Here is a 26,084-nt window from a genome sequence, read left to right as displayed (position 1 = left end):
AGCTGACATAGTTTGATGATTTTAGGCCTTATAGCGAAAAAAAAAAAAAAAAAAAGATTCTCTATTTGTTACTTTAAGAGAAATCTTTAGTCCCTTACCCTACAACCACATTGGTACAAACAATAAATTCTGGCTTGGAATTCCACTGATGATATGTAATGTAATATCTTGTTTTTATCCAGATCCACTGCTGTCCCTTTGTCAGAAAACGGTAGTGAGCGGACGATCCCTCCCCTGTCTGCATTACTGTCAAATATACAATATATGTCAGTGAGTCAATGGTGATACATGATATATCAGTGACTAAAAATATACGTCAGTGATTACTGATAATATACACCAGTGAATCAATGGTGATACATGATATATCAGTCATGTAATGGACATTACAAAACACAATACATCAGTGACATTGGTGATACATAATGTTTTGGTTACATTATGGTATATTCTACCACGATTATTGCAGAGATCAAAGAGATGCCGCAGAAATCATTCTCCAATAAATTACAACCGTCATCGAAAAATTATCAGATCAGAAACACGTATCAAACCTGTACAGTTCAAATGCATATTTGACTGTACAACGAAATACTTGTTTCGATCACATCAATGTGTCGTCTTTCGCAGTCTAAACACTGTAAATTGCATAAAGTTGCTGATGAAAGTCTGTCTTTATAGCTAAGAGGGACTGTTCCACGGACCTCCCTACACAATTTAAACAATGTGATTATAGTCCTAATTAAAGCAATAAAATAGAAAAAGTACGTAAGGGTTGCCCGCAACCCTGTGTCTCGCCTGCTGTCGCTGTGGTTAGTAAGAAATGATTGTCTGATAAACTGAAGCATTTATTGACATTTCAGAAGGAATAACTCAAAAATACAATAATAAAGAAATGGAACAGCTGACTTAATATCTAATCCCTTGGCGATTATATTGGCATTTATATATATATACATATACCCTGTAAATTCACAAATTATTGTGATGTTTTTATTATTGCGAATATTGCAACGTGTTATGAGTCGCAATAATTTGAACTTGCATTTTGAAATCAAATCCACTGTATATGTATCAAGTCATTCATGCAGAAAATGTAGGTGAAGATTACCTAATTATGGTACTGATATTGTTGGTTACCCATGATGTGTAGACTGACAAATTATCATGCCACTATAAGTTATAGTTGCTGAGATATGGACCTCCACCATAAATTTATGCAAAGTCACTCATGCGGAAAAATGTAGGTCAAGATGACCTAATTCTGGTACAGGCGTTTGTGGTTACCCATGATGTATCCACTGACAAATTATCATGCCACTATAAGTTATAGTTGCTGAGATATGGACCTCCACCATAAATTTATGCAAAGTCACTCATGCGGAAAAATGTAGGTCAAGATGACCTAATTCTGGTACAGGCGTTTGTGGTTACCCATGATGTATCCACTGACTAACTATCATGCCACTATAAGTTATAGTTGCTGAAATATGAACCTCCATTATCAATTTAACCAAAGTCATTCATGCAGAAAAATGTAGGTCAAAATGACCTAATTCTGGTACTGATGTTGTTGGTTACTTATAACCTGTACAATGACAAATCATCATGCCATTATAAGTTATAGATGCTGAGATATGGACCTCCACCAAAAATTTAACCAAAGTCACTCATGCAGAAAAATGTAGGTCAAGATGACCTAATTCTGGTACTGACGTTTGTGGTTACCCATGATGTATCCACTGACTAATTATCATATCCCTATAACTTATAGTTGCTGGAATATAGGTCTTCACCATAAATTATCATGAAAAAACTAAGTCCAACTTAAGGAAAAAATACGGGAAAATTTGAATTTTTTTTTTCAAAATCATACTTGGGATATAAATTTTTATCCATACTGAATATTGTGTCCAAATTTCAAGAAGACTGAATAAAATTTGAGAAAGTTATTGCAGTTTATAAAACTTTGACATTTGGGTTAACCAAAAGTTGGACGCCGACGACGACGACGACGACGGAATCTATGGTCGCTATGTCTCGCTTCGCGACATTCGTCGCAGGCGAGACAAAAATGAATCTGTTATTGTAAATTCATTAAAATTAATCAATATATGTAATGAACAAATTTGTAATTAATAAAAGGCTGTTTTTAATGCAACGAAAGCTCAACTCGTCTGCATTCCATACACAGGTAAGCAAACAAATTTTTCATCTTGTGTCAAATGGAACAGCATAACACGGCATAGTGACCTAATTTGTTTCTCTGTAGAGCCTCAGCTTTTATTTTTCAAACAGCATTTCTCAACTGAGGAGGTTATTCTGTAACATTCATGAATTGACCTCCTGACCTTGGAGTTTGAACCGCTTTTACCAAAAATTTTCAATCTTTAACATTGCTCATAACTTTTGAACAGTTGGTGCTGAGGATTTCATGCTTCATATTAGTATTTATTGTAACACGACCTTTCAAAAGGTATAACATTTTTTACCTTTAAATTGACCTTGAACTTAGAGTTTGACTCACTTTTTAAAAACTTTAACCTTGGTCATAACTTTTAAACAGTAACATGTAGTACTAGGGTTTCATATTTCACTTGTATATTCCTTGTGACAAGACCTTCCTTTGGATACAAACAGTCTTGACCTTTTGACCTTGACCTTGGAGTTTGACTTGCATTTGAGAAACTTCAACCCTATTAGCTGCAGTATGGGGGCAACAGTATTTAAAAAACACATCTTGTTTTTGTTGGGGAATGGGTGGGAAGTAAATGTTCAATCATCATCATCATCATGAAAAGAAACTGAAAGAACCTAGTACATGAATATCCATTCCTATGTGTTTCTTTTCACTTATATATGTTTCAAAGACTCCTATCATATCATGATTGTAAGAGAAGAATTATCTATAACATCTAATGTCTATATCTATGACAATCAATGAGTATATCAATTTCAGAACAATTGATCTTGCCTACTATCACTGATTTATAATCTATACACATAAAGTTTAGGTTTAACCTAACCACATTGAGTATCCCACCAGTTTATGAGCGGTTGGTAGTTCAATGTAGATAAAATATGTATAAATCAGACAGTGGTACACCACAAAGTCAGTCTAGAACAGACTGATCTCTATCTAAGGCATATATATAATGTACGCAGACATACAACATTACCCAAGCTAGTCAAAGTACACAAATCAGTGGGTCACATCTCTATTTACCGGTATAATCAAATGGACACTAATTTTGTTGCTGACTGGTCCAGATGATATGTTTTTTGAGGTGTACTTCAAAGTAAGTTCTCTTCAACAAAGCATAAGATCCCTCACTGCTCAATGGCAGTTGGTGCCAAGTAAAGGTCAAAATTTGACGCCCTTCCCCGAAATATGGTGACATCTCTATGCAAGTGAAATATTTTTGCATGAGACATAAAACAAAATAAAATCAGTCAATAAAGTGAAACGCATTCAATATGAACAGATCTGATGAATTCACAGAAAAAGTTATACAAATTCTGTTATAACAAATTTAAGGATATATCAAAGTGATTTTGGGTCTGTATTATATTTTTTTTCATTTAAAGCCTGTAAACTTTTTTAGCAAATAAAATTACGATAGGATACTTGGGTTAAATAAAGGAACATATTATTCATCAATGTAGATATATTTAAAACTTACACTGCTCATGTGATTTAGCAATCTGTTCAAGGTCATCCGGGTGATAATAATCATATCCAGATGTCCCTAAAACTTCAAATGGTAGATATCCAATTATCGGAGATGCTCTGAAAAGTAAAAAAATAAAATTAATTTATTTCAGAATCAAATCATCCTTCTGCATGATTTTCATGGGTGATTTGTCTGTAGCAGTGATACAGTTCTAAAGATTTATTTTCAGGTCTAAATACAGTAAAACTTGGTTATATCAAAGTCACTGGGACTTATGAAATTACTTCGCTATATCCCTAATTATGTTCCCCAAACGAAGTTGGGGAACATATTGTTTTTACTCTGTTTCTTATTATTATTATTATTTTTCTTCTCGGGAAAATTTTGTCCGCGAATGATCTTGTAAACTACACATCCGATTTAGGTGAAATGTTTTTAGGGTCAGTAGACATGTTATGTAGATTTGCGGAATCAAGGTCATTTTGCGCGCACGTGCTTGCAAGAGCGCGCACGTGCAAAACTTGAAATGACCAATATATAATGGATAAAACCGTAACTTTTCTATTTTTTAACAAAATGTTTTGAAACTCATAATGTAAGGATATATTAGTAGTATGCACAAGATGACATGGTCAAAATAGCAAGATTGCACGCGCTTGCACGTGCGCTTTGCTCTGATTGGCTGAAACTAAAGTCTCTATATCTTTCTTGTTTTTTGATAAAATCATTTGAAATTTTGAACATAGTTAAACATTAGGGAGATCTACAGCCTGTAATATAAGAATTGTCATGAAAGCATGTGCATGCACGTGTGCTTGCAAGAGCTCGCACGTGCAACATGAGAAATGTCCAACATAATTGATTCAGACGTAACTATTTAAATTATTGGTGAAATGCTTTGAAACTCATATTATAAGAATATATTAGAAGCATAGACAAGATGACATGGTCAAAAAAGCAAGATCTCACGCGCATGCACGTGCGCTTCGCTCTGATTGGCTGAAACTAAAGTCTCAATATCTTTCTTGTTTTTTGACGAAATCCTTTGAAATTTTAAACATAGGCATGTATTAGGATATCCTACAATAAAATATATAGCAATTATCATGAAAAACCGTGCATGCACATGCGCTGCATTCTGATTGGCTTATGCTTTAAATAGCTATAACTCCCTTGGTTTTCAACCAAACAGGATGGGATTTGGAACATAGATAGATATAATAGACTTCTACAAGATGGTATGGTCATCATGCACATGCATACACGTGCGTGTACGTGCACTGCAATCTGATTGGCTGAAACTTTAAACAGCTATAACTCCCTTGGTTTTCAACCAAACGGTGTGGGATTTAGAACATAGATAGATGTAATGGACTTCTACAAGAAGGTATGGTCATTATGCTCATGTATGCACGTGCTTCCACGTGAAATGAGTAAAATGAAAAATACAGTTTAATGAGAGTATTTTTTTAATACTTTTGGATTAATTACTTTAATATTTAGTATATAAAATATTAAGATTGTATAGACAAGATGATATGGTCATTACGCACATGCATTCACATGCGCACGCGTGGAATTCTAAAATTTGAATGAACTTGGTACTTTCTCCTGGGTAAATGTTGTTAAAGCCTCAAATGCATAGAGTTTGTCTTATTTATTGAAGCTTACAGGGAATGTGGCACAAAAAGGAAGTTGGGGAGCGTTTGGGGAACATCTGTAACGGTCCCCGTTACAAATAGCACTAGTTTGTTATATCGTTCAAGTTCTTTAAATTTATATAGCTGGGGATCCAAGATGACTTCGCTATATCCCTGAATTCGTAATATCCTTGTTCGTACTAAACAAGTTTTACTGTATGACATTAACTCCATATGAATCTTGAACTTCAGCAAACTGTCTCCACCTTCTTATTTTCAAGATATGGCCTTTATAATTTCTAATTAGTTATAAAGGCCATATATGATATCATGCTATAGCAGGAAAGGACTTCTAAAACACCACTTTTTGTTCATGACCTTAGATCTTTAGGCATAAAAAAGCATAAGAAGAATACTTAATATTTTTATTTTCAGAATTTTAGAAGAGTAAAATCTTTGCACAAGATTCAGCAGAGGTAGTTAATTAACAATATTTGATACATTTCAGAGTTTCTATGAGATAATACATTTAATTCTACCCTATTGTATATAGATACCTGTGATCCAGGAATAAAAACTTCCATTCAAGGCTGTGTCGTGAAGTGAATTCTGTTTTAGATTCGTCCACTAGAGACATTTCCCGTATAAACTGCGAGTTGTGTAGTCTCACGGTACAACAGAAACAGCTGTTCTCTTTTGGTCCGGTCTGTCCGTACTGGGAACATTCCTCCTCCACACTGCTCACTGAAAACATACACAGAATAGTTTTTAAGAGCCATTCTCTGTAATGATTTGAAATTTTATATAGGAGCTGTGGCACGCATAGTCTCAGAATTTCTCCAAACTCTCTATGATAAAAGTCATTGATACCCTAATCTGAAATCAGGCAAAAATCGGTTGTTATGTTTTATAGTTACCATGGCAACATGTCTTAAAGTACGAAAAATGGCATTTTTTAACATGTTTAGAGCCCCATAGTTAACATTTGCGGCAAAGCAAACAATTGGCAATGACTGTTTCCAAAAGTTGAAGGTCAGATGTCTCAAAAGCATGATAAACATGTTTGGTAAATCAACTATTACAATAATTACATACGTTACAATGGTAACAAAGTATTCAAAAGTAAAAAAAAATATTCATTGAATTTTATTAAGTCATACACGTAAAAATAAAAAGCAATTATAGGATGAAATGTGACCAAATAATAGAAAAAAGAGCCTTGAAACATATACCAAGAACAAAACATGATATTTCATTTTGGTTGGCAATGGTTGCCAAGGTTTTTATACCACAGAGAGCCTTCAAAGTAACATTTTGTATGTTTAAATCTGATCCTATCTTTAAAAAAAGCACATTTCCTCATAACTAATGATCAATTTTTAAAGATGTTGGTGTGCTCCTAGTTTCCAATTTGAAAAAATTCAGATTAGATTCTGTAAATAGAGCGTTGCTATGGAAATAAGCAGAAAATATATGCTTAAAAACCTGAAAAATATTTTCTTTCCTTGGATACGTACCCTTAAATGTAGATTCCCAAAACTTTTATGATTGATATTTATCAACAGCTAACCTGACTTTTAATTTTGACTATCATCCAATCTCTAAGTGGATGCAAGAAGTTGGCACACAGGGTTTAATATTGATATAAAGTTCACAAAATCGAACATTTTCCCTCCTTGGTAACCATAGCAACAGTGTTGTTTTCTTCATCAAATTTTATCAATATATGATATTCAACTTCAGTTGTAACAGATAAGTACTATTCAAGCTTAGTCCTTTAATTTGTTTCTTGATTAAATGGCAATTTAATTCTTAATGCAGAGAAAAATACTTCACTTTTAAGCACTGGTACTTTGTTTCCATGGTAACACTGCAAAGTAGCAATTATACCCAATTTTTCTGATGGTTTTGGTGTTGCAAGGTCCTAAGGATGCATATTTGCCAGTCTTGAATTTTCATGTTTTTCCTCAAGACAGTAGCATTAACCCAATCTTAGTTACAGGTTTTGCATGGTTACACTATGTTACCATAGCAACCATAAAAGTTATTTATAGAATAATATTGCTTATACTTATATACTTAAAGTCAAACATTTTCATTGTTTTTCTTAAGTCGTTGATTGAGTTTGAGCATGTAACACCTACCATTATTGAATACGGAGTGTTTTTCAGAATATTTCAGCATTTTAAATGTATTCCAAATGCATCCTTGGTTACCACTTACTTAGAGATATATTCTAAACAGTTTCTTAACAGTATAAGTGACATCAAGGTGTCATGTTTTTGTGAGAATGGTTTGTTTGCTTTTTCTAGTTTTTATTGAGCCATAGTCAAGATTTAAAGTGGCTGAAAATCTCGATTTTTCAAACTTTTCCGGCTGTTGCCATAGCAACCGGGACACATAGCAACGAAATTTTGTTTGATATTTGTTTTTGGTGTCAAGTACTAAGCATGGGTGAAGTTTCATCAAAATCGGTGACCATGCGTGGCAACAAAGTTTAAGTGGTTACAGAGAATGGCTATTAAAAAAAAATGAAATACATGTACTGTAAAACTCGTTTAGTACGAACACGGATATTGTGAATTCGTGCATTTAGCAAAATCATTTCTGATCCCCAGCAATATAAATTTAACGAATTTCTTTCCACAGATATAATGAATTACTGATATAGCAAAGTAATTTTATAAGTCTCAGTGATTTCGTTATAACCAAGTTTTACCCTTGACAGTGTGAACATGCTTTTTGATAGAATTTATTTTCCTACAAAATTCCTTCAAACAAGCAAACTAAACTTTGTGAAAACAATTTTTACAGTGGAAATTTGAGTGACAGATAATGCAGTATTTCTGTGTGAATGAGTGTGATGACGTACATTTATCCCTGCTCCAGTGCTGGAACCCTGACAAACTGACCACTTCATACAGGGGACTGGTACTGGGGGGTAAGGACTCCCTCCTGAAGTGACAGCTATAACACAGCTGATCCTTCTCTGAAAATTAAATTCAATTTTTTATGTAAGAATGTTTCTGCTATTCTTTCAAATACTGGTTTTATATTTCGAAAAACAAAATTCCTGAATCAAATATTTTGTGCAACATTTTCCAATGATTTATTTTTAACCAAATATCTGTCCGATTATATTACTGTAAATCACTTTTTATTTGGGAGAATTTTATTTTTGCAGAATACCCACAATTCATGAAAATTTTGTTTCGCTAATAAAGAGTAAATGACTATCTTGCAAAAATAAGATGTCGCAAAAATGTAGAGATCGACAGTACTGGCACTAAGAAATTAAGATTCTATTAAAGTTTCCTCAAATTTTAATCAAAAGTTATGAAAGAATGGAATTGTCTATGATTTCCTATGAGAAGTCTCACATATGTGTCTGATTGAAACAAAAAAGGGTGTACAACTGAACTACATAATGAAGATTCTAAGATAGTCTCCTTAAAATCAATTCTGTGCTATGAGTATTTGGGGATAAAAAATGTTCTCTAATCATGCTCTAGATAGAGTGGTAGTGTTTATATTTTACTACAGGCAATCTCAAATATCTTTCATATCAAAACGTCAAAATAAGAAGTGCACAAGGGTACTATAATAAAGATTCCATGAAAGTCTTATTTAATTTTATCCAATGGTATAGAAAAAGATCAAATAATACATGGGTACCATGAACTTTACAGAAAAAGTGGTCCTATGGACCTTCTGAAGAAAGTACAGAATAAGCATTGCAAACATGATTTATGGTAAATTATCCATACTCTTCATTCACTTGGGGAGGGGTAACTAGTGATGGGACATCGGTTAATTTTCACAATCGATCATAGGTTGGAATCGGTTACTGCTTCTGATGCGATTTTACCGATTAGGCCATAATAAAAATATTCCGTGATTCTCATCCCCGCCCGCCCCGATTTTTATACCCCCACCTTGATTTTTATTATTTCTGTTTTTCTTCGTCTTAATTGTGATCGGGATCGGTATTCATCTACCATTCTACTTTTGTTTTAAATCCCGAGAAAGTCGACATGATTTTGACAGCTGCAAAGATGGTAATTGCTGTAATACATGCATATATATTTTAAACAAGGGTCACTGGTTGAAAAAGATTGGTGATTATGTGAAGTAAGAGATAATTGAACCTTTACTATGACTTTTACTTGGGTATTGTAGATAAAATTACACTGATTGACCAGGTCATTAAAAAATCTGCAAAATTGAAAAAAATAAAAAATATAAAATAAAAGCCACTCACCCGCCTCGATTTTTAAAAAAATTCGGATGAGAATCTAGCAATTCATTTATTATGGCCTTATAATCGGATGTCATAGTTTGGTATATAAAAAGCAGACTGTTGCTTTTATTTCATATCATTTCTTTAACATGAATATATAAAATATATGTAAGTTATTGTTTTCTTTGTTGTTTTGCTTATTTCACATTTTCTACATACATGCATGGTTTCAACTTAACTAAAATTTCCACTAGCCACGTGGGCTCCTAAATTTTTTAATTTAGGAGCCTACAGCTAAATCTGTTCCGCCACAATCTCTGTGATTTTTGAACCCTTTGAATATATCACTGGGTCAATTAAAGTCTACAGATATAATTAAATAACAAGAGGCCCAGGGGCCACATCGCTCACCTGAGTGAAAATCCTTTAATACTTGCAAGAATTATGCATGTAGATGTTAGAGTAAGAACTTCCTCTATCTATTCACTGTAATTGGGCTTGATATGAGTATAAAATTGCTAAGGATCAGACTTTCTTTTCAATCACTGCTTAATGCCTACCTCATTATCAATTTAGTCATAAAGAGGTCAATATCAGTATTTCTGCAAAATATAGCACTTGTACTGTCAACTCTTAAGTCTAATATGCTAACATTATAAAACTATTGCATAATAGTGAGGGAGACATGAAGATTTCTTTGCCCATGAAAAATCTTTTTTTCTTTTCTTTTTTTTAGGGGGGGGTGTAAATTAGCTATGATAGTTATATAATAAAAACAGAAAATGTGAATAAGATTTTAGTTTTATTTATTAACAAAATTCAACAGACTTGCTAAAAATTTATCAGACAATAAGTAGATAATACAGTATGATAAAAACTAAGAGGCATTAATAACAACCAACTATCTAAATTTTAGATGAATTCAACAAACAAATATACACACAATATCAAATATGTAATATTGCAAAAATTTGTGACAGAAATGCATAACATTTTTTACAGGAAATTTCAATACATCAAAGTAATCATTTGAAAGATACAAAATACACTGTATTTATTAAAGTTCACTTAATAGTAAATCTTTCCTATACATAACGAAAGCGAAACTTGGAAAGATTGCAACTGGAAGTGAATGAATACATGTTTGATGGTCAACAGACTCTGACTTTGAATTTTAAAGAATTTTTAACGAGTAACATTTATTTGGAGTACCTGCATGAATCAGATTTCCTAAACTTTTAGGTAATATTCCAAAATGGAATACACATATGTAATTAAGATCTTTTTGCAATCAATAATTTTGTTTTTTAAGACCAGTCATGAGAAATTATAGTGATCCACCTTTTTTTCCTCTCCTTTATAGGAGAAACTGTAATTTTATAAAGAGGTAGGTTTACCTCCCTTTACGGGCTGTCCATTGACCCCCTCTTTTCATACTTACCTGGGTATAAGTTTTTAATATATAAATTCATTCTCATTAGGTTATAATATTAATGGTGGTCACAAATTAAATATCTCAATGCTGGAGAATATTTAAGGAAAAAATAACATGGAGTTAACTGAAATTAGCAATATACCAGTAACTCAGAATGAATTGTCAGTTACTGTCTGATTATGCAGGTTGCTTTCCTATTCTACTTAAGTAACTAAAGTGTAAGTAAAAGTAAATGTTTAACATGTTTAAAGCAATTTCTGAATGTTTTGAAATACAAAAATACAATCAACTTAAACATTTTAACACAAGAAAGCAAAAAAAGATAAATAATCAAGTCAAAATATTTCACCACAAAGTTTCATATATACAATGAACATTATTTCAAAACAGGTGCATCTATCGGTTAATTTGTTGACCACCCAGCCTGTTTAAAACCTCAGCAATTGTAACATCTACAATACTGCATAAGGTTGATTATAAAGTAATTACATAAAGACTTGAATTACATTCATGATAAGAATATTGACAGTGATATTGTTATTGCATTTGTTCTGGGAAAATATTAATTCATATACACTGTTAAAGTTTATACTCTCATGTACTCAAGTATTGTTCTGTATGGACTAAATGTCACAAGACAAAGTAACATTAATAAACTAACAATATTTCTATACAGAAATTTTTTTTATGAACAGATGATATCTGGTGAATACACTTTATAAAACTATAATAAAATACAGCATTGAACTTATATTAAAGACACCAATTACTTGATGCAAGTGTATATTTCTAGAACAACTCAAATCATTATTTAGCAGAACTTATTAATTTCTTTTAATTAATATATCAAACTTTATATACTCGCCTCCATTAACAATTCATGTAATCTCAAAATATTTCATGTTCTGGGTATTTTGAAAAAACCAAGTTCATGATGTTCATGCATCATTAAAAAGAATTTAAACAGTAAGGCTAAAAGTCTAACTCAAACATCAATACAGTATATACATATATAATATATAAACTTTAACAAATAATACAATGATCATCATTTATTTTACATGAATGATTGTCACTGATGTACAGGAATTTTCCTTAACATGCAACATTCAATTATTTCATACATTTATTAATTGTCTGTTGAAAATTTATCAACAATAAAAGTCACAATGAAGGTTTACTGTTTCACAAAACTTTTAAAGTCCAATTGTTTTGTAATCATTAATGAGTTTTTTTTTTTTGGGCTATTCCATGCACATAAATATAGTTTTAAGTATACATATGTGTAAAAACAAACAAAATTTTACATCAAGTAATTGGTGCCTATAAGATACTGTATACAGGGAAATATTCGCCCCCCCCCCTCCCCCTTATACTTTTGCCCGTCATCCATCTTAGAAGTAGACATATTTAAAACGGGGAAAATTAAAAGAACACAGTTGATTTTTTCAACAAAATTGTGACTGGGTGATTTTAAAATGTTGCAAAATTGTGCGAAAGGATGAAAATAACACAGGGCGAATATTACCCTGTATACAGTAACCAATGTACCAAATGTCACAAAGTGACACTGGCACAATGGTAGGTGGGAGAGGGGACAAGAAGACGTATCTCCCCCAAATAAGTACTCATGCGTCCCTTATATCAGATTTATAATGTACAGTACACCATTTTATGGTCTGACCAATATGCCTCAATTACATCAGTTTCACTGTGAGGGAAGTTTGTGAAAATCAAATCAAGTTGTGAACCTAAATCATGAGTTACCTTTTTTACCAATTGTGTGCATTTTAAATTCAACTTCATAAAGTTCAGAAATTCTTTGTGACCTGTAAACAAATCAAAATTGAAATCTCCAAGAATTATCAATTTTTTCTCTGTGTCTACAAAAGGTTTTAAGTGCAACATAATTTCACGTTCAAATTCTTTAAAAGAACATGCTGGGAACTTGTAGAAAACAACTATCTGCACTTCTCCAAAGTCTCTGAAATTAACTAAAGCTATGATGAACTCGAGCAAAGTGTTGCTGAATTTTGAGATACATGTCATCAAATGGTCCTTTTTAACATATAATGCTGTTCCATGATGAGGACGATTTCTGTCACTTCTCTCTTCATGATTAAACAAAGTAAAGTAACTTTCCATCATAAAATTCTGTTCATCATTGATGGTTAATCTTGTTTCTGAAAAACCAATAACATCTGAGGCTACAACATTGGGTTCATTTTGAATTTCATTGAAATGTTTGTGAAGAGATCTTGCATTATTAAACATAATTTTTAGTTTGCTCTGCTCGGCTTTGTACAATGGAAGATAACACAGATTTAGAGGTGCTTCCTGCCTCATTCTATCCATTTCTTCTACAACTTTTTCATCCACAGTTAATGCTTGCTCATTGAAATTTAGAATATGCAACTTGTCAACAGATCTAACTCTACTAAGAGCTACATAATGAATGTGGGGTGTTTTCCTTATCCTTGACTGAGACAAATCCACTACAATTTCATCAACAGTGCAGCCCTGAGCCTTATGGATTGTCTTACCAGCAGCTGGTCTTAAAGGAAACTGTATTCTTTGGTATGTAGTTGAATTGAAAACAAAAGATCGCTGACAGTCAAATATTGGTGTCCAATCATCCATAACATCATCATGGTAAAGGTGGCGGTATTTCTGTCGAGTACTTCTCCCTACTGCAGAATCCAAAAACTTCACCCACACTATACTTGGCCTTGATACACCTGGTAATCTGTTTTCAACAAGACATACAGTACATGATGAACCATTTGTCAAGCCATCAGTAACATCAATATTAACCGTAATGTCATATATCATTCCAATGGCTAGAGTTAGTCTTGTCATGAGGTTTGCAGTTTTGCTTACATCATCTTGATTTTGTAATGATCTGAGTAGTCGGTCTTTCACAGTCTTACTATGGTCTTGAAGGACACTGTCAACAGCTTTCACAATGACTTTTTCACCAGGAAGTTGCTCTATAAGTTTATTGTTATATTCATCTACTTTCGCATTCATTGTAAACAGATGGGGAGCACTGTGTGGATAATTTGGACTATTTTCAGTAATGATGCAATTGTGAATTATATCCAAGTCCGCAGAAGTCATCTCATTGTGACGAAGACGGTTCAAAAGCTGTGCAAATGATAAGTCATCCTTTTGTCGCATTACTTCATCTAACTCAAATAAGGTGAAATTTTCTTTCCAAAGATTACATGCAAGTGCTTGGGCATTTTGTTTTAAATCCTGAAAAATCCATCCATCCATGATTGGTTTAAGTTGAAAGAAATCTCCAACAGCAATAATACTAATGTCTCCAAATGGCCTCTTCAAACCAGTAAGAAGCTGAAGTCTGTCGTTGATAAATTGCAACTTTGCATTGCCAACCATTGAAATCTCATCTATGATGACAACTGACAAATTTCTGTATTTAGTTCTAAATGTGTTCAGTTCATCACAATGCATGTTTTGTTGCCTTTGGTTAATTTTCTGATGAAATGCTGAAGCAATTGTTTGACCACCAATGTTAAATGCAGCTTTACCAGTGTATGCACAAAGAAGAATTCGTATATCGTCTGGATTTTCTCCCTCCTTAGCACATAAATACCGATGTAAAGCTTGATAAAGTGCTCTGATTAACACTGACTTTCCAACGCCTGCACCTCCTGACAGATATGCATGGATAGGTTCCTGTTTACATTTGATCCACTGTATAACATGATTAAAGAATTCACGTTGCTTCAAATTGAGACTGGCTACAAGCTTTAAATACTCATCATCAGGTAATCTAACAGAACTCTGCTCACTCAGTTGTCTTGTTGATGGAATTCCAACATCATTTCCTATATCATACTCTCTCTGCTCAATTGGCCTTTCAGGATTAAAGTGCACAAATTTTTCAGAGTCAACATTTCCTTCATATTCATCTTCTGCCTCAGTTTGTTGAGCACCAGGAGCTAATTCATCATATGCTTCTGTCAAATCATCTTGTGCCATCTGTTCTGCCTGCTCAAGCATATCTGCATTGTGTTCATACTGTTTGATTTTCTGAGTTAAGAAAAATTTCTTTTGGTTAAATGACTGCTCAAAGCTCTGCTGTCCACACAGAAGATCAGAACTTTCATTTCGCCATGGAGTGAACAGCATTAGTTTTTCTCTATAGTAATTTTCTGGGTCTGTCTTTAAACTATAGCGCACATATCTTATAACTCTTGGAATTTTTCTGCGCCTTATTTTGATTCCATTTTTCAACACAACTAATGTGCTGTCATCTTTAAATTCACTTTCAGTATCAGATCCACTGTCTTCATTTTCTGACTGGTGTGTCTCATCATCATTTGTTTCCATTTCAGACAGCTGAGTAACATTTTCTTTTGGGAAAACTACATCTATCTGTGAGACATAGTCAGCTAAGCACCAGTTTTCAAGTTGTTTTGGACGTTTTGCATACCTTTTGACTATGTTACTGCATTCTATGTCTGTGGAGTTAGCATTCAACTTTTTAAGTTCTGCATCAGGTTTGACAAGTATTACACGATCATCAATTGGAGATGTGTTTATAAACATTACATCTCTTGATGCTTTTGTAAGGGGCATTTGCAAAACCAGATATGCTGCTTCTTGTGCTCCAACTTCAACACTGTTGAGGAATTGATTTCCAATGTGTCTAACTTGTCTCTTAATGTCAAGATTGCCCTCTCTTGCTTCTTTTGCAGCTCTACTCAGAAGATCACTCATTCCTCTTTGGGATTTACTTATGTATGATACAATATACATTGCACAAGCATATGGGTCCAATACATATTGAATGTCAATATTAGCTGCCCATGCATGAAGAAGAGTACTGTTGTAAGCATTCACTCTGAGGTTGCAAGGTTTCTGCTTTAGAAATACTTTGGGTCCTTTCAATGAACTTCTGATGCATTTGATATAATCATCTTCAGATAGTTGTAGTACATCCTGCAAAAACTCTTGGAAACTAAAGCTTACATCACAACCATTCTTAAATTCATTCATTTTGTCTTGCATAGCTTTATGCATCTTCTTGTATTTCTCAATTTCACTGTCCAAAGGTTCTAATATCATTGTAGCTTGGAGTGGTGGGAGTGGAAATCCAAATCTACAAACAGCCTTTCCTCTTTTTTTGCATGTTTGTGAGTGTTTATGCACCTGTAATTCTAGCATAGTGTCCTCTGCATTTCTTTCACATCTTAAATAGCTATCAACAAATGCAACAATTTCCTTTTCATCATTTTCCAAGTATTTTGGAGCATTTTCAATCCAAACAATCATGTGAACATGTGGTGATCCCCTTTGTTGAAATTCAACCCTATAGAAGAAGTCCTGTACCTTGCCAATAGGATGATGATCACTCTTAAGCACAGTATTCAAAAAAGTACGAAAACGATGATCAAAATACCTGGTACATGTAATTGGGTCTTTCTGAACTAACTTTGATTTTTCAGTCCATGTCATGCTCTCAATTTCAGAATCTGTGTACTCTCTGCCATCATTTAAAACTCCCAGTGCCCTTATCAGATCATTCCATCGTGTATCTGCAGCAGAAAAGGACATAAACCAAGTTGGTAGACCAAGCTGTCGAATCATTGCAAATACATCTTTCTTCCTTGTTTCAAGATAAGGAGGAGAATTTCTCAACTGCTTGAATACATAAAATCCCTCATTGTGTCTGACAATGTTGTTAATTTGATCAGGATTTCTTATTTCATTAGCAGTAAAGGTTTTCACCTTTGTTTTGCATTTTCTAAGAGCTAAATTGCATTTGTCTGTAACCTGTTTTAGTTGAATCTTTTTCAATTTGAAAAACAAATTCGGTACAGACTGTGCAGCACGTCTATCAACACTTCGTAATTCCCACTTGGCAATATCAGCATATGAAATGGATACTTGACGCTGATTGTTTTCTACTCTTCCTTTACCACAAAATATTGTTGGAAATGACAAATACTCAGCCATTTGATCTTGATACAAACTAAGTGGACGCTGTCCCTCTCCTGGAGCAAATGTGAAGACCTGATTCATATCATACGAGTCACTGTCTAGTAGTGTATCACAATTTCCATCCTTACCACTACCATCAACTTCACAGAATTCATCCGAGTCTGATTCATCCGATTGGTCATGCACTGTTGAATCTTGTTTGGTGTGGCCCTCTATAAACTCTCTCATTAATTCTGTTGCTGAATTGGTAACTTCATGGAACCAGTTGTCATCTATGTTTATATTTGAATTCTGATAATATTCACTGTTTTTCATTAACCAATGTAAAGCAATCAAAACCTTTGTAGGTCGGATATTTTCATGAGAATAAGAGTGTTGAAAAGATAGTTTTCTTTTTAGCTTGACAGGTATTGTGATATTCTCATCAAGTCTCCTGGGAAGACTATTGATTGTTGGTTGTATGTCAACTGGCACATTTACAACATTTCCTTTTACAGAATACTGCCCTCCTCTTGGTAATTCTCTTATCTGCATGAAAGGAATTCTTAAGGATACAAGTCTTTCTTCCAATGGTAACAAATTTAATTCACTTGGTTTTTGTATCCATGTCATTCCATTTGCAAAAGAGAGTTTTGGAGTCCGACCTTCTTTCAAGCTTGAATTGCAGGTGTTGCAAATCCATTCCTGCCCATTTACAGACTTTGTATTCGTAAGATACTTTTTCTTGATTTCAGCATCCAACAAAACATTATCAACATTTGAAACACTTTCATGAAACCATGTCTGTTGGCAACATGTGCATACAAACACAGGACCCAATCTTACATTGTTGTGAAAATTGTCAACACACTCCTCCGCATCAAATCCATATTTACTTTTTCTGTATCTTTGTTTTTCAGTTTCAATATAATCCAAATTCTTCCGTGAGTGTGCTTTTGATTGTTTTGCAGCAATATTTTCTGATGTTCTATATTCTTCATTTTTTCTCTTTTCTTTCATCTTCAATCTTTCTTTTTCTAATTGGTTAGGATTTTGTCTCATTTCCTTTTTCTTCATGAAATCTTTTATTTGCTCATCATGCCTGTAATCTTCTTCTTGCCTTTTAATTCTCTTACTGTCTCTTTCCTTGTCTTTAAACTCTGGATCTTGTCGTTTTTTTCTCATACTGTCTCTTTCCTTGTCTTGAAACTCTGGATCTTGTCTCTTGTTTCTCTTACTGTCCCGTTCCTTATCTTTAAATTTTGGATCTTGTCTCTTGTTTCTCTTATTGTCTCTTTCTTTATCTTTAAATTCCGGATCTTGTCTCTTGTTTCTTTTACTGTCTCTTTCTTTTCCTTTATACTCTGAATCTTGTCGCTTGTTTCTCATACTGTCTCTTTCCTTATCTTTAAATTCCGGATCTTGTCTCTTGTTTCTCTTACTGTCTCTCTCTTTTCCTTTATACTCTGAATCTTGTCGCTTGTTTCTCATACTGTCTCTTTCCTTGTCTTTAAATTCCGAATCTTGTCTCTTGTTTCTCTTACTGTCTCTTTCTTTTCCTTTATACTCTGAATCTTGTCGCTTGTTTCTCATACTGTCCCTTTCCTTGTCTTTGAACTCTTGATCTTGCCTCTTGTTTCTCATACTGTCTCTTTCCTTGTCTTTTAGCTCTGGATCTTGTCTTTTGTTTCTCTTGCTGTCTCTTTCTTTTTCTTTATACTCTGAAACTTGTCTTTTGTTTCTCTTACTGTCCCTTTCCTTGTCTTTAAACTGTGGATCTTGTCTCTTGTTTCTCATATATTCTCTCATGTAATCCTTTTTATCTTTCCTCATCTCTGTTGTTTTTAAATGACCAGTACTACTACCAACAGATTGTTTGTTTGTGAAAGCAGTTGTTGACTGATCTAATCTACAATATTGATGTACACTTTGATTATTGCTAGGGAAGCTATGAATAAGTGTACGAAAGGCAACAGGCATCACCTCAAATTCAGTCGCAAATTCGATGTGCATACTTTCATACATTGCATACAGAAACCCTAACAAATCATCTAAGCAGCAACTGTGTCGCATCAAAGACTTTCCATCACAATCAGACAAACCATTTTCCCCATGAGAATGCGAGTCAAAAAAATAAAAATCATTGTCTGAAGCTTTGTACAGTGCTGAACATATCGAGCCAATCATTATTAATACATACCTTGATAACCCCAAAGCTTGTTGCAGACATTCATGTAGAGTTTGAATTTGATTTCTCTTATCATCTGTAACTAATAAGCCAAACAATGTACCAAACTTATCTACAATGTGATGATTTTCACCAGAATCAATATGAAGTGGTAGTTCATCAAACATCAGTAATCTGCTTTTCAGTTTTCCAGCACTCTGAAGATTCTTCACAACTGCGTTGTACAAATTATCTCCCTTGAGCAGAGTCTGATCTAAAAAGGAACTAGTGAATGAAAAATTTTCATATGAATTTGACAACATCATAAGTGAATTGCATGTACACTGATTACCTCTTGAAAATGATGAAAACCTCATACTTCCCTGATGGAAAGACCCAAACACCAGATTATCTGAATTCTGATGCATACAATTACCTTGCAGTGCCTGTGTTGTTTCATTTGAAATATTGTTCATTGTAAATTGAGTAATATTTTGAGTTGTAATCTGAGAGACATTCTGAGTAAGCAACTGAGATGAATTCTTAGATAAATTCTGAGATAAATTCTGATTCAAAGTGGTCTCAGGGAGAGCCGCAGAGACCACTGTCACAGGGGTGGTAGAGATCACCCCTGCCGGTACAGATGTCATAGGTGTTAGGACGTGGCCTACACCCAGAGGCACAGATGGTTGGACGAGGCCAACATCTGTGGGGTACTTGTCACCCACATCTGCCTTACATGATTTCGTCTTCTTCACAGCAGCCTTCTTCCAAGTCTTTTTCCTAGGCATTCTGTGATCTACAAAAAATACAAGAATGTTATAATCTATACTATAAAAGATTGATTAAAGTAGTCTGTACTTCATACATACACACATTCTTAAATTAATAATGCTGCCATCACTGATGACACTTTCAAAAATATATAGCAGTAGGTTCTGACGCGAAAAAGATCTTTCCTACTCAATGGCCCCAAGTGCCAAGTGTAAGACAAAATTTGCAGCTCTCCACCAGCAAGTGGTCGCATCTTCACGAGTGAAAAATTCTCAAGAGGGACGTTAAACAATATACAATCATTTAAAAAGGGATGTAAGTTACATGTACATGTAATTGGTAAACCATTTTCACATAAAACTTACCTCTAAGATGTTTCACACATTTCCAGAAATTATATGTACCATATATATCATTACATTTATATGCAAGTTTTCTAGTTATGAGCCAGACAGAATTTTACCATATTTGGCCATAGCATCTTTATTAAAGGTCAGAGCGACCTACTTTTTGTGCACGACACATCGTCTATCCAAGAAGCATAAGTTGACAAAATTTGATAATCCTAGGCCTGAAAGTATTGAAGTACTGTTATGAGCCAAACACAAATGGACAGACGGACCGACGGACATGAAGCCTATAACATAATACGTCCCGTCTTAAGGGTCCTCCACACATATACAGTTATGTTCTCATATTATTGAGCATTACTTTTAACAAGCATATCAACCTTTAAAAACTGATCAGGGATTAAAATGTAATTTATAAGGAATTTTAAAAATAATTTCACAAGTTTCTAAATGTTTTTCCCAAGACGTTTTAATATGTAGCACCAAAAATTGTCTTACCCTATTGTATATTTTTATGCTCACAGAATAACCATAAAAATTTAATATTATCAATCAACATATTCTTTAGAGAAATTTAATTTATAAACAAAAGATGTGCCCCCCTTCCCCCAATTGGAATTTTTCCAAGTCCAAAAGTAAAAAAATGGCACACTCGTACCCAAAACAAAACTTGATCTAGATTTTAATGTGATATATCTGTATACCAAATTTCATTTTAGTATGTACAACGGTTGCAAAGAAAATGAACAGAAACTGCAGATGATTGAAATCTTAAGTTCAAGGGGCATAACTCCGTAAAAAATGGCGCGCTCATACTCAAAACAGAATTTGACCTAGATTTTAATATGATATATCTATATACCAAATTTCATTTTAGCATATACAACGGTTGCAAAGAAAATGAACGGAAACTGCAAATAATTCAAATTTTCCTAAGTTAAAGGGGCATAACTCTGTAAAAAATTGTGCAATCATGCCCAAAACAGAACATTTGTATACCAAATTTCGTTTAAGTACGTGCAACGGTTGCGAAGAAAATGAACGGAAACTAAGTGGACCGACAGACAGACAGCATCAACGCAATATGCCCTCCCTTCTTCGAAAAGATTAGAAAAGACTATAATCCTAGTCTTTATAGTAAGCAAAATATCAATGTTTTTAATAAGTGTAAATTTTGGTCAACTTTGAAGTGACCTTGAGACCACGCCCTTTGCCCCAGGGTCATGCCTTGAACAATTTTTAATCTTCAACATATCCCGACCCTTGTATGTAAGTTTGGTGAAAATCTGCCTGGTGGTTCTGGAGAATAAGATTTTTTAGCAACCAGTACTTTTGGTTTTATTTTCGTGATTATCTCCCCTTGTTTTAGGGTCCCATCCCTAATTTCAGTATAAATGGTGGCCCTTGGGCCAAGGATACCCTGTGACAAATTTGACAATAATTAGCCAAAGGGTTATTTAGTTATGGCCCATATTCTAAAAAGTTAACGCACACCGCACAAATGGCCATAGCATTAGCTCTTTGAGCCTTTGGCTCAGAAGAGCTAAAAAGAGGAAAACAAGAAACGCACACTATTATATCAATATTTATAAACACAATGAGATAATGTATTATTGAAACCCACAAATTAGAGTGCAAAAATGTCAACCTTCAACACAGACTCTGTTGACAATCATATGACAGTGGGTTGATTAGCCTGAAAGTATAAATAACTTTAAGTTCTCGTCATACCGGCACACGTTGTTTTAAAATTATTATGTAATATAAACCCAGTCGTTTGTCTGTCTTTTATAGAAAAAATTGACATCTTTTATTATCCCTCACTCTGTGGCCATGCCATGTGTTCATTGTTATGAGTGTCCTACATACTTTCTCTGTCTAAGACTCTCTTACAAACCGTTTCCAGGCAATACGCAAATTCAAAAACTACATAAAACCGGAAGTATACGATTGACGTTATCAACACATTCAATTTATACCGTTGAGTTTTCAACAAAAACAAGATGTGTTTGTGAAACACTATGCGCCCGGCGTCAACAAAGTTCGAAAAAGCTATTTTTAGTATAAAGGTCACAGTCAAGGTCACATGGTCATTGACCTTGGTGTTGTTTGTAAGAACTTAATTAGTGGGGTATGCATACTAAATATGAAGTCCCTATCTCCTATGGTTCAAAAGTTATGGCAAAAAGTGGAAAAAGCTATTTTTAGTATAAAGGTCACAGTCAAGGTCACATGGTCATTTACCTTGGTGTTGTTTGAAAGAACTTTATTAGTGGAGTATGCATACTAAATATGAAGTCCCTATCTCTTATGGTTCAAAAGTTATGGCAAAAAGTGGAATAACCTATTTCTAGCATATAGGTCACAGTCAAGGTCACAAGGTCATTGACCTTGATGTCATTTGAAGGAACTTTATTAGTGGAGTATGCATACCAAATATGAAGTCTCTATCTCTTATGGTTCAAAGGTTATGACAAACAGTGGAATAACCTATTTTTAGCATATAGGTCACAGTCAAGGTCACAAGGTCATTGACCTTGATGTCATTTGAAAGAACCTTTTTAGTGGAGTATGCATACCAAATATGAAGTCTCTATCTCTTATGATTCAAAAGTTATAACAAACAGTTGAAAAACCTATTTTTAGCATATAGGTCACATTCAAGGTCACAAGGTCATTGACCTTGATGTCATTTGAAAGAACTTTATTATAGGAGTATGCATACTAATTATGAAGTCTCTATCTCTTATGCTTCAAAAGTTATGACAAACAGTTGAAAAACCTACTTTTAGCATATAGGTCACATTCAAGGTCACAAGGTCATTGACCTTGATGTCATTTGAAAGAACTTTATTAGAGGAGTATGCATACCAAATATGAAGTCTCTATCTCTTACGGTTCAAAAGTTTTGGCCAAGGTTAAAGTTGACGACAGATAAACAGACAAACAGACAGGACAAAAACAATATGCGCCCCAAAAAAATTCGGGCGCATAATAAAAAACTTCATGGATTTCAAACTTTACTAATAAGTATCTTAGTACATGTATTTGTAATAAATCAGTCACAAATGTAGCTGTGTGAAGTACAGAACAAGTTTTTGGCATTGTCGAACATACGTACGTAATGTGAATTGTAATTTGTTGTTTGCCATAGCGACTCGCTAAGCAGCCAATCAAATGACCAACATAGATTTAATAACATACAATTTTTCAGCGAGTAAATATGTGCGAGTCATTTGATTGGTTGCTTATTGAGTTGCGATGGCAAACAACAAATTACAGATCACATGCAATGCAAAAAAACTCGTTTTGTAGTACATACAGTTAAAAAATCCACTCCCAGACTCATTATGGAGTTAGAAAGAGGTACTCCTATATACATGTAACATGTCGAGACCACTAGATTTTCTGACATCAGAATAAATTTGCATGTAAATTAGCTAATATGTTTACTTTACCTACTGCTGAATGAGCCGCAATGCATTGTGGGCTACTACAAGTACCTAGCTGTGTTGAAAATTAAAGGCAACTTGAATTGTCCCTTGGAAACTTATTTTCAATTCTTTTTTTAAATTTTTGAAAGAAATATTTAAAATGATGTATAATCTTTCATTTTTAAGCTCACATTTACAAAATTTGCTTTATGAAGCCTTATATCAACTTATAATACATCAGCCTAGTATACCATTGTTCAAAGAGACGTATAAGTGCTATCGTGTCGATAAAACATTGAGTTTTTTTTCACACAGTAGCTTTCGCAGGTAGTATATAGGTCCTTGTTTTTAGACAGCAGGAGAAAGTGTGCAATTATTATTTGACCCCTCAATATTATCAGAAAGTGTTTTATGTATATGCAAAAGTCAAAGAGTTTGTACGATATTCGAAGCAACTGTTAATCATCTAAAACAACTCCAATATTAAATGTGAGCATGGAGCAGTGTCTTCAGAATACTAGTATTATCTTTCAATTTCGGTCTAATAAAGTTTTTAAGAAGCTCTACAATTTTTCCGGTTACGAGTTAAATTTTGTGCAGTAAACCGATGAAAACCACGTGTAGCCATTTAATCATAAACACGTGGTAGACTGTTATGCTTTGGGAATCTTTCACTTGATTGGAGAACGGGCGTGACGAAGACATCGTCACGTGTTGAAAATTGCCTTCCATATAAGGTAGTAGTCTCGAACTGTGTAATATCTGACTGGTATTAATATCAGTGACATACAATAGACTTCAATTGTTCTAAATCAAACTTCACGTTTTAACAAGCGTAAAAATATTTAAAACCATAAATATCAAACTAAAAAAACATATTTTTTTAAAATTACATATTTATTTCGTTTTAAAAGTGTAATTATTCTTCGGCCACATCGTCAATAGCCCTTTGGTGATCTTGACTTCACTTATCACCTGAGGGCAAACTAGCTGAAATATCACTGTAAAGTATGCTAATTTATTGTTTAAAGTTAACCAATCAGAAAGTTTGAACTCTTCAATTTTATTTTTCAAAAAAATGTTTATTACTTAAGTTTGCTATTTATGGTATTAAATAGTTTGATGTTTGTTGTTGATTTGACTCTTGATTATAAAAAATACATAAAACAACAATTAACAACATGTATGTATCTCTAATGTCTTTATGCTATACTTTATTTCTGCAAAAAGCCAGGAGCCTGTAGTGATATTCTTTTCCACGATCGACACAAAATCACATGCATATATGTTTGTTTCTTTCTGCAAAATTTTATAAAGTTGTACTACTAGCCTACTTTTACTAATAGTAATAATGTTATCCGTGTCCTTTATTAACAGGATTTGCACTTATTTACGTTTTGTAAAGTTGAGCACAAACTAAAAAGTTTCTTCTACTAAGTATATTAAATAAATAGATAATATTTTTTAATCATCCTTCAGCACTAGTAAAACGTAGCAGTAACCAGGGACCTATATACTAGTATATAGGTCCCTGCAGTAACCTGTTTTTTCCGAGCGACATTATAAACTGCGCAGTATAATCGCTGCGACGAAACACTCTGCAGTAATCATAAAATAAATGCTGTACGAATAAATAAACTCAAGGTTATAATTATTCAGATAAATTCTACACTTTTCAAACCTTATATAATGACACCAACAATAGGCAAATATCAATATTTTTGTCTCAGATGATCCGCAACTTTCTTCCTCTACATAAAAAATGGCTGACGCCTCGTGATCAGATATTGGTATACCGCGCCCGATCGAAAAAATAAAAATAAAGGCAGCTGCTCTAATGATTTTATTCCTGACGGCCACAAACTGACAAGATTAATTCTGCATTTAATAATACAGAATCACTCACTACCTGAGGATGCTTCCATATAACTATAACCAATATTTGCTTTGCTGTTCTTGAGAAGAAGATTTTTTAAAGATTTTCCCTATATACTCCTATGTAAAATTTTGATCGGCCATTGTGGCCCCACCCTACCCCCGGGGGTCATGATTTGAACAAACTTGAATTTACATTACCTGAGGATGCTTCCACACGAGTTTCATCTTTCTTGGCCCAGTGGTTCTTGAGAAGAAGATTTTTAAAAATGCCATTAATTTTTTCACTAATTCATAATTATCTCCCCTTCGAGGAGAGCGTGGCCCTTCATTTGAACAAACTTGAATCCCCTTCACCCAAGGATACTTTGTACCAAGTTTGGTTGAAATTGGCCCAGTGGTTCTTGAGAAGAAGATGAAAATGTGAAAAGTTTACGACGACAACAACGACAACGACAACGACGACGACAACGACAGACAACGGACAAATTTTGATCAGAAAAGCTCACTTGAGCCTTCGGCTCAGGTGAGCTAAAAAATATA

General features: G+C 33.8%; 1 protein-coding gene across 1 annotated transcript in view; it reads right to left on the bottom strand.

Annotated features, from left to right (window-relative positions):
* Nucleotides 1-26,084, bottom strand: part of LOC134228947 (circadian locomoter output cycles protein kaput-like) — a 50,337-nt gene that overhangs the window by 8,523 nt on the left and 15,730 nt on the right. Inside the window, exons 8-11 of the mRNA XM_062710643.1 lie at nucleotides 8,187-8,303; nucleotides 5,872-6,058; nucleotides 3,684-3,790; nucleotides 99-246 (exon numbers count right to left, since the gene is read on the bottom strand). Of these exons, the coding sequence (XP_062566627.1) occupies nucleotides 99-246; nucleotides 3,684-3,790; nucleotides 5,872-6,058; nucleotides 8,187-8,303 (559 nt within the window). The remainder of the gene's footprint in view (nucleotides 1-98; nucleotides 247-3,683; nucleotides 3,791-5,871; nucleotides 6,059-8,186; nucleotides 8,304-26,084) is intronic.

The sequence above is a fragment of the Saccostrea cucullata genome, unplaced genomic scaffold (assembly GCF_032062105.1).
Source record: "Saccostrea cucullata isolate Sc308-1 unplaced genomic scaffold, CSIRO_AGI_Scuc_v1 ctg341, whole genome shotgun sequence".
Lineage (NCBI taxonomy): Eukaryota > Metazoa > Mollusca > Bivalvia > Ostreida > Ostreidae > Saccostrea > Saccostrea cuccullata.
The sequence above is the reverse complement of the archived record's forward strand: the minus strand, read 5'-3'. Positions and strand labels throughout refer to the sequence as shown.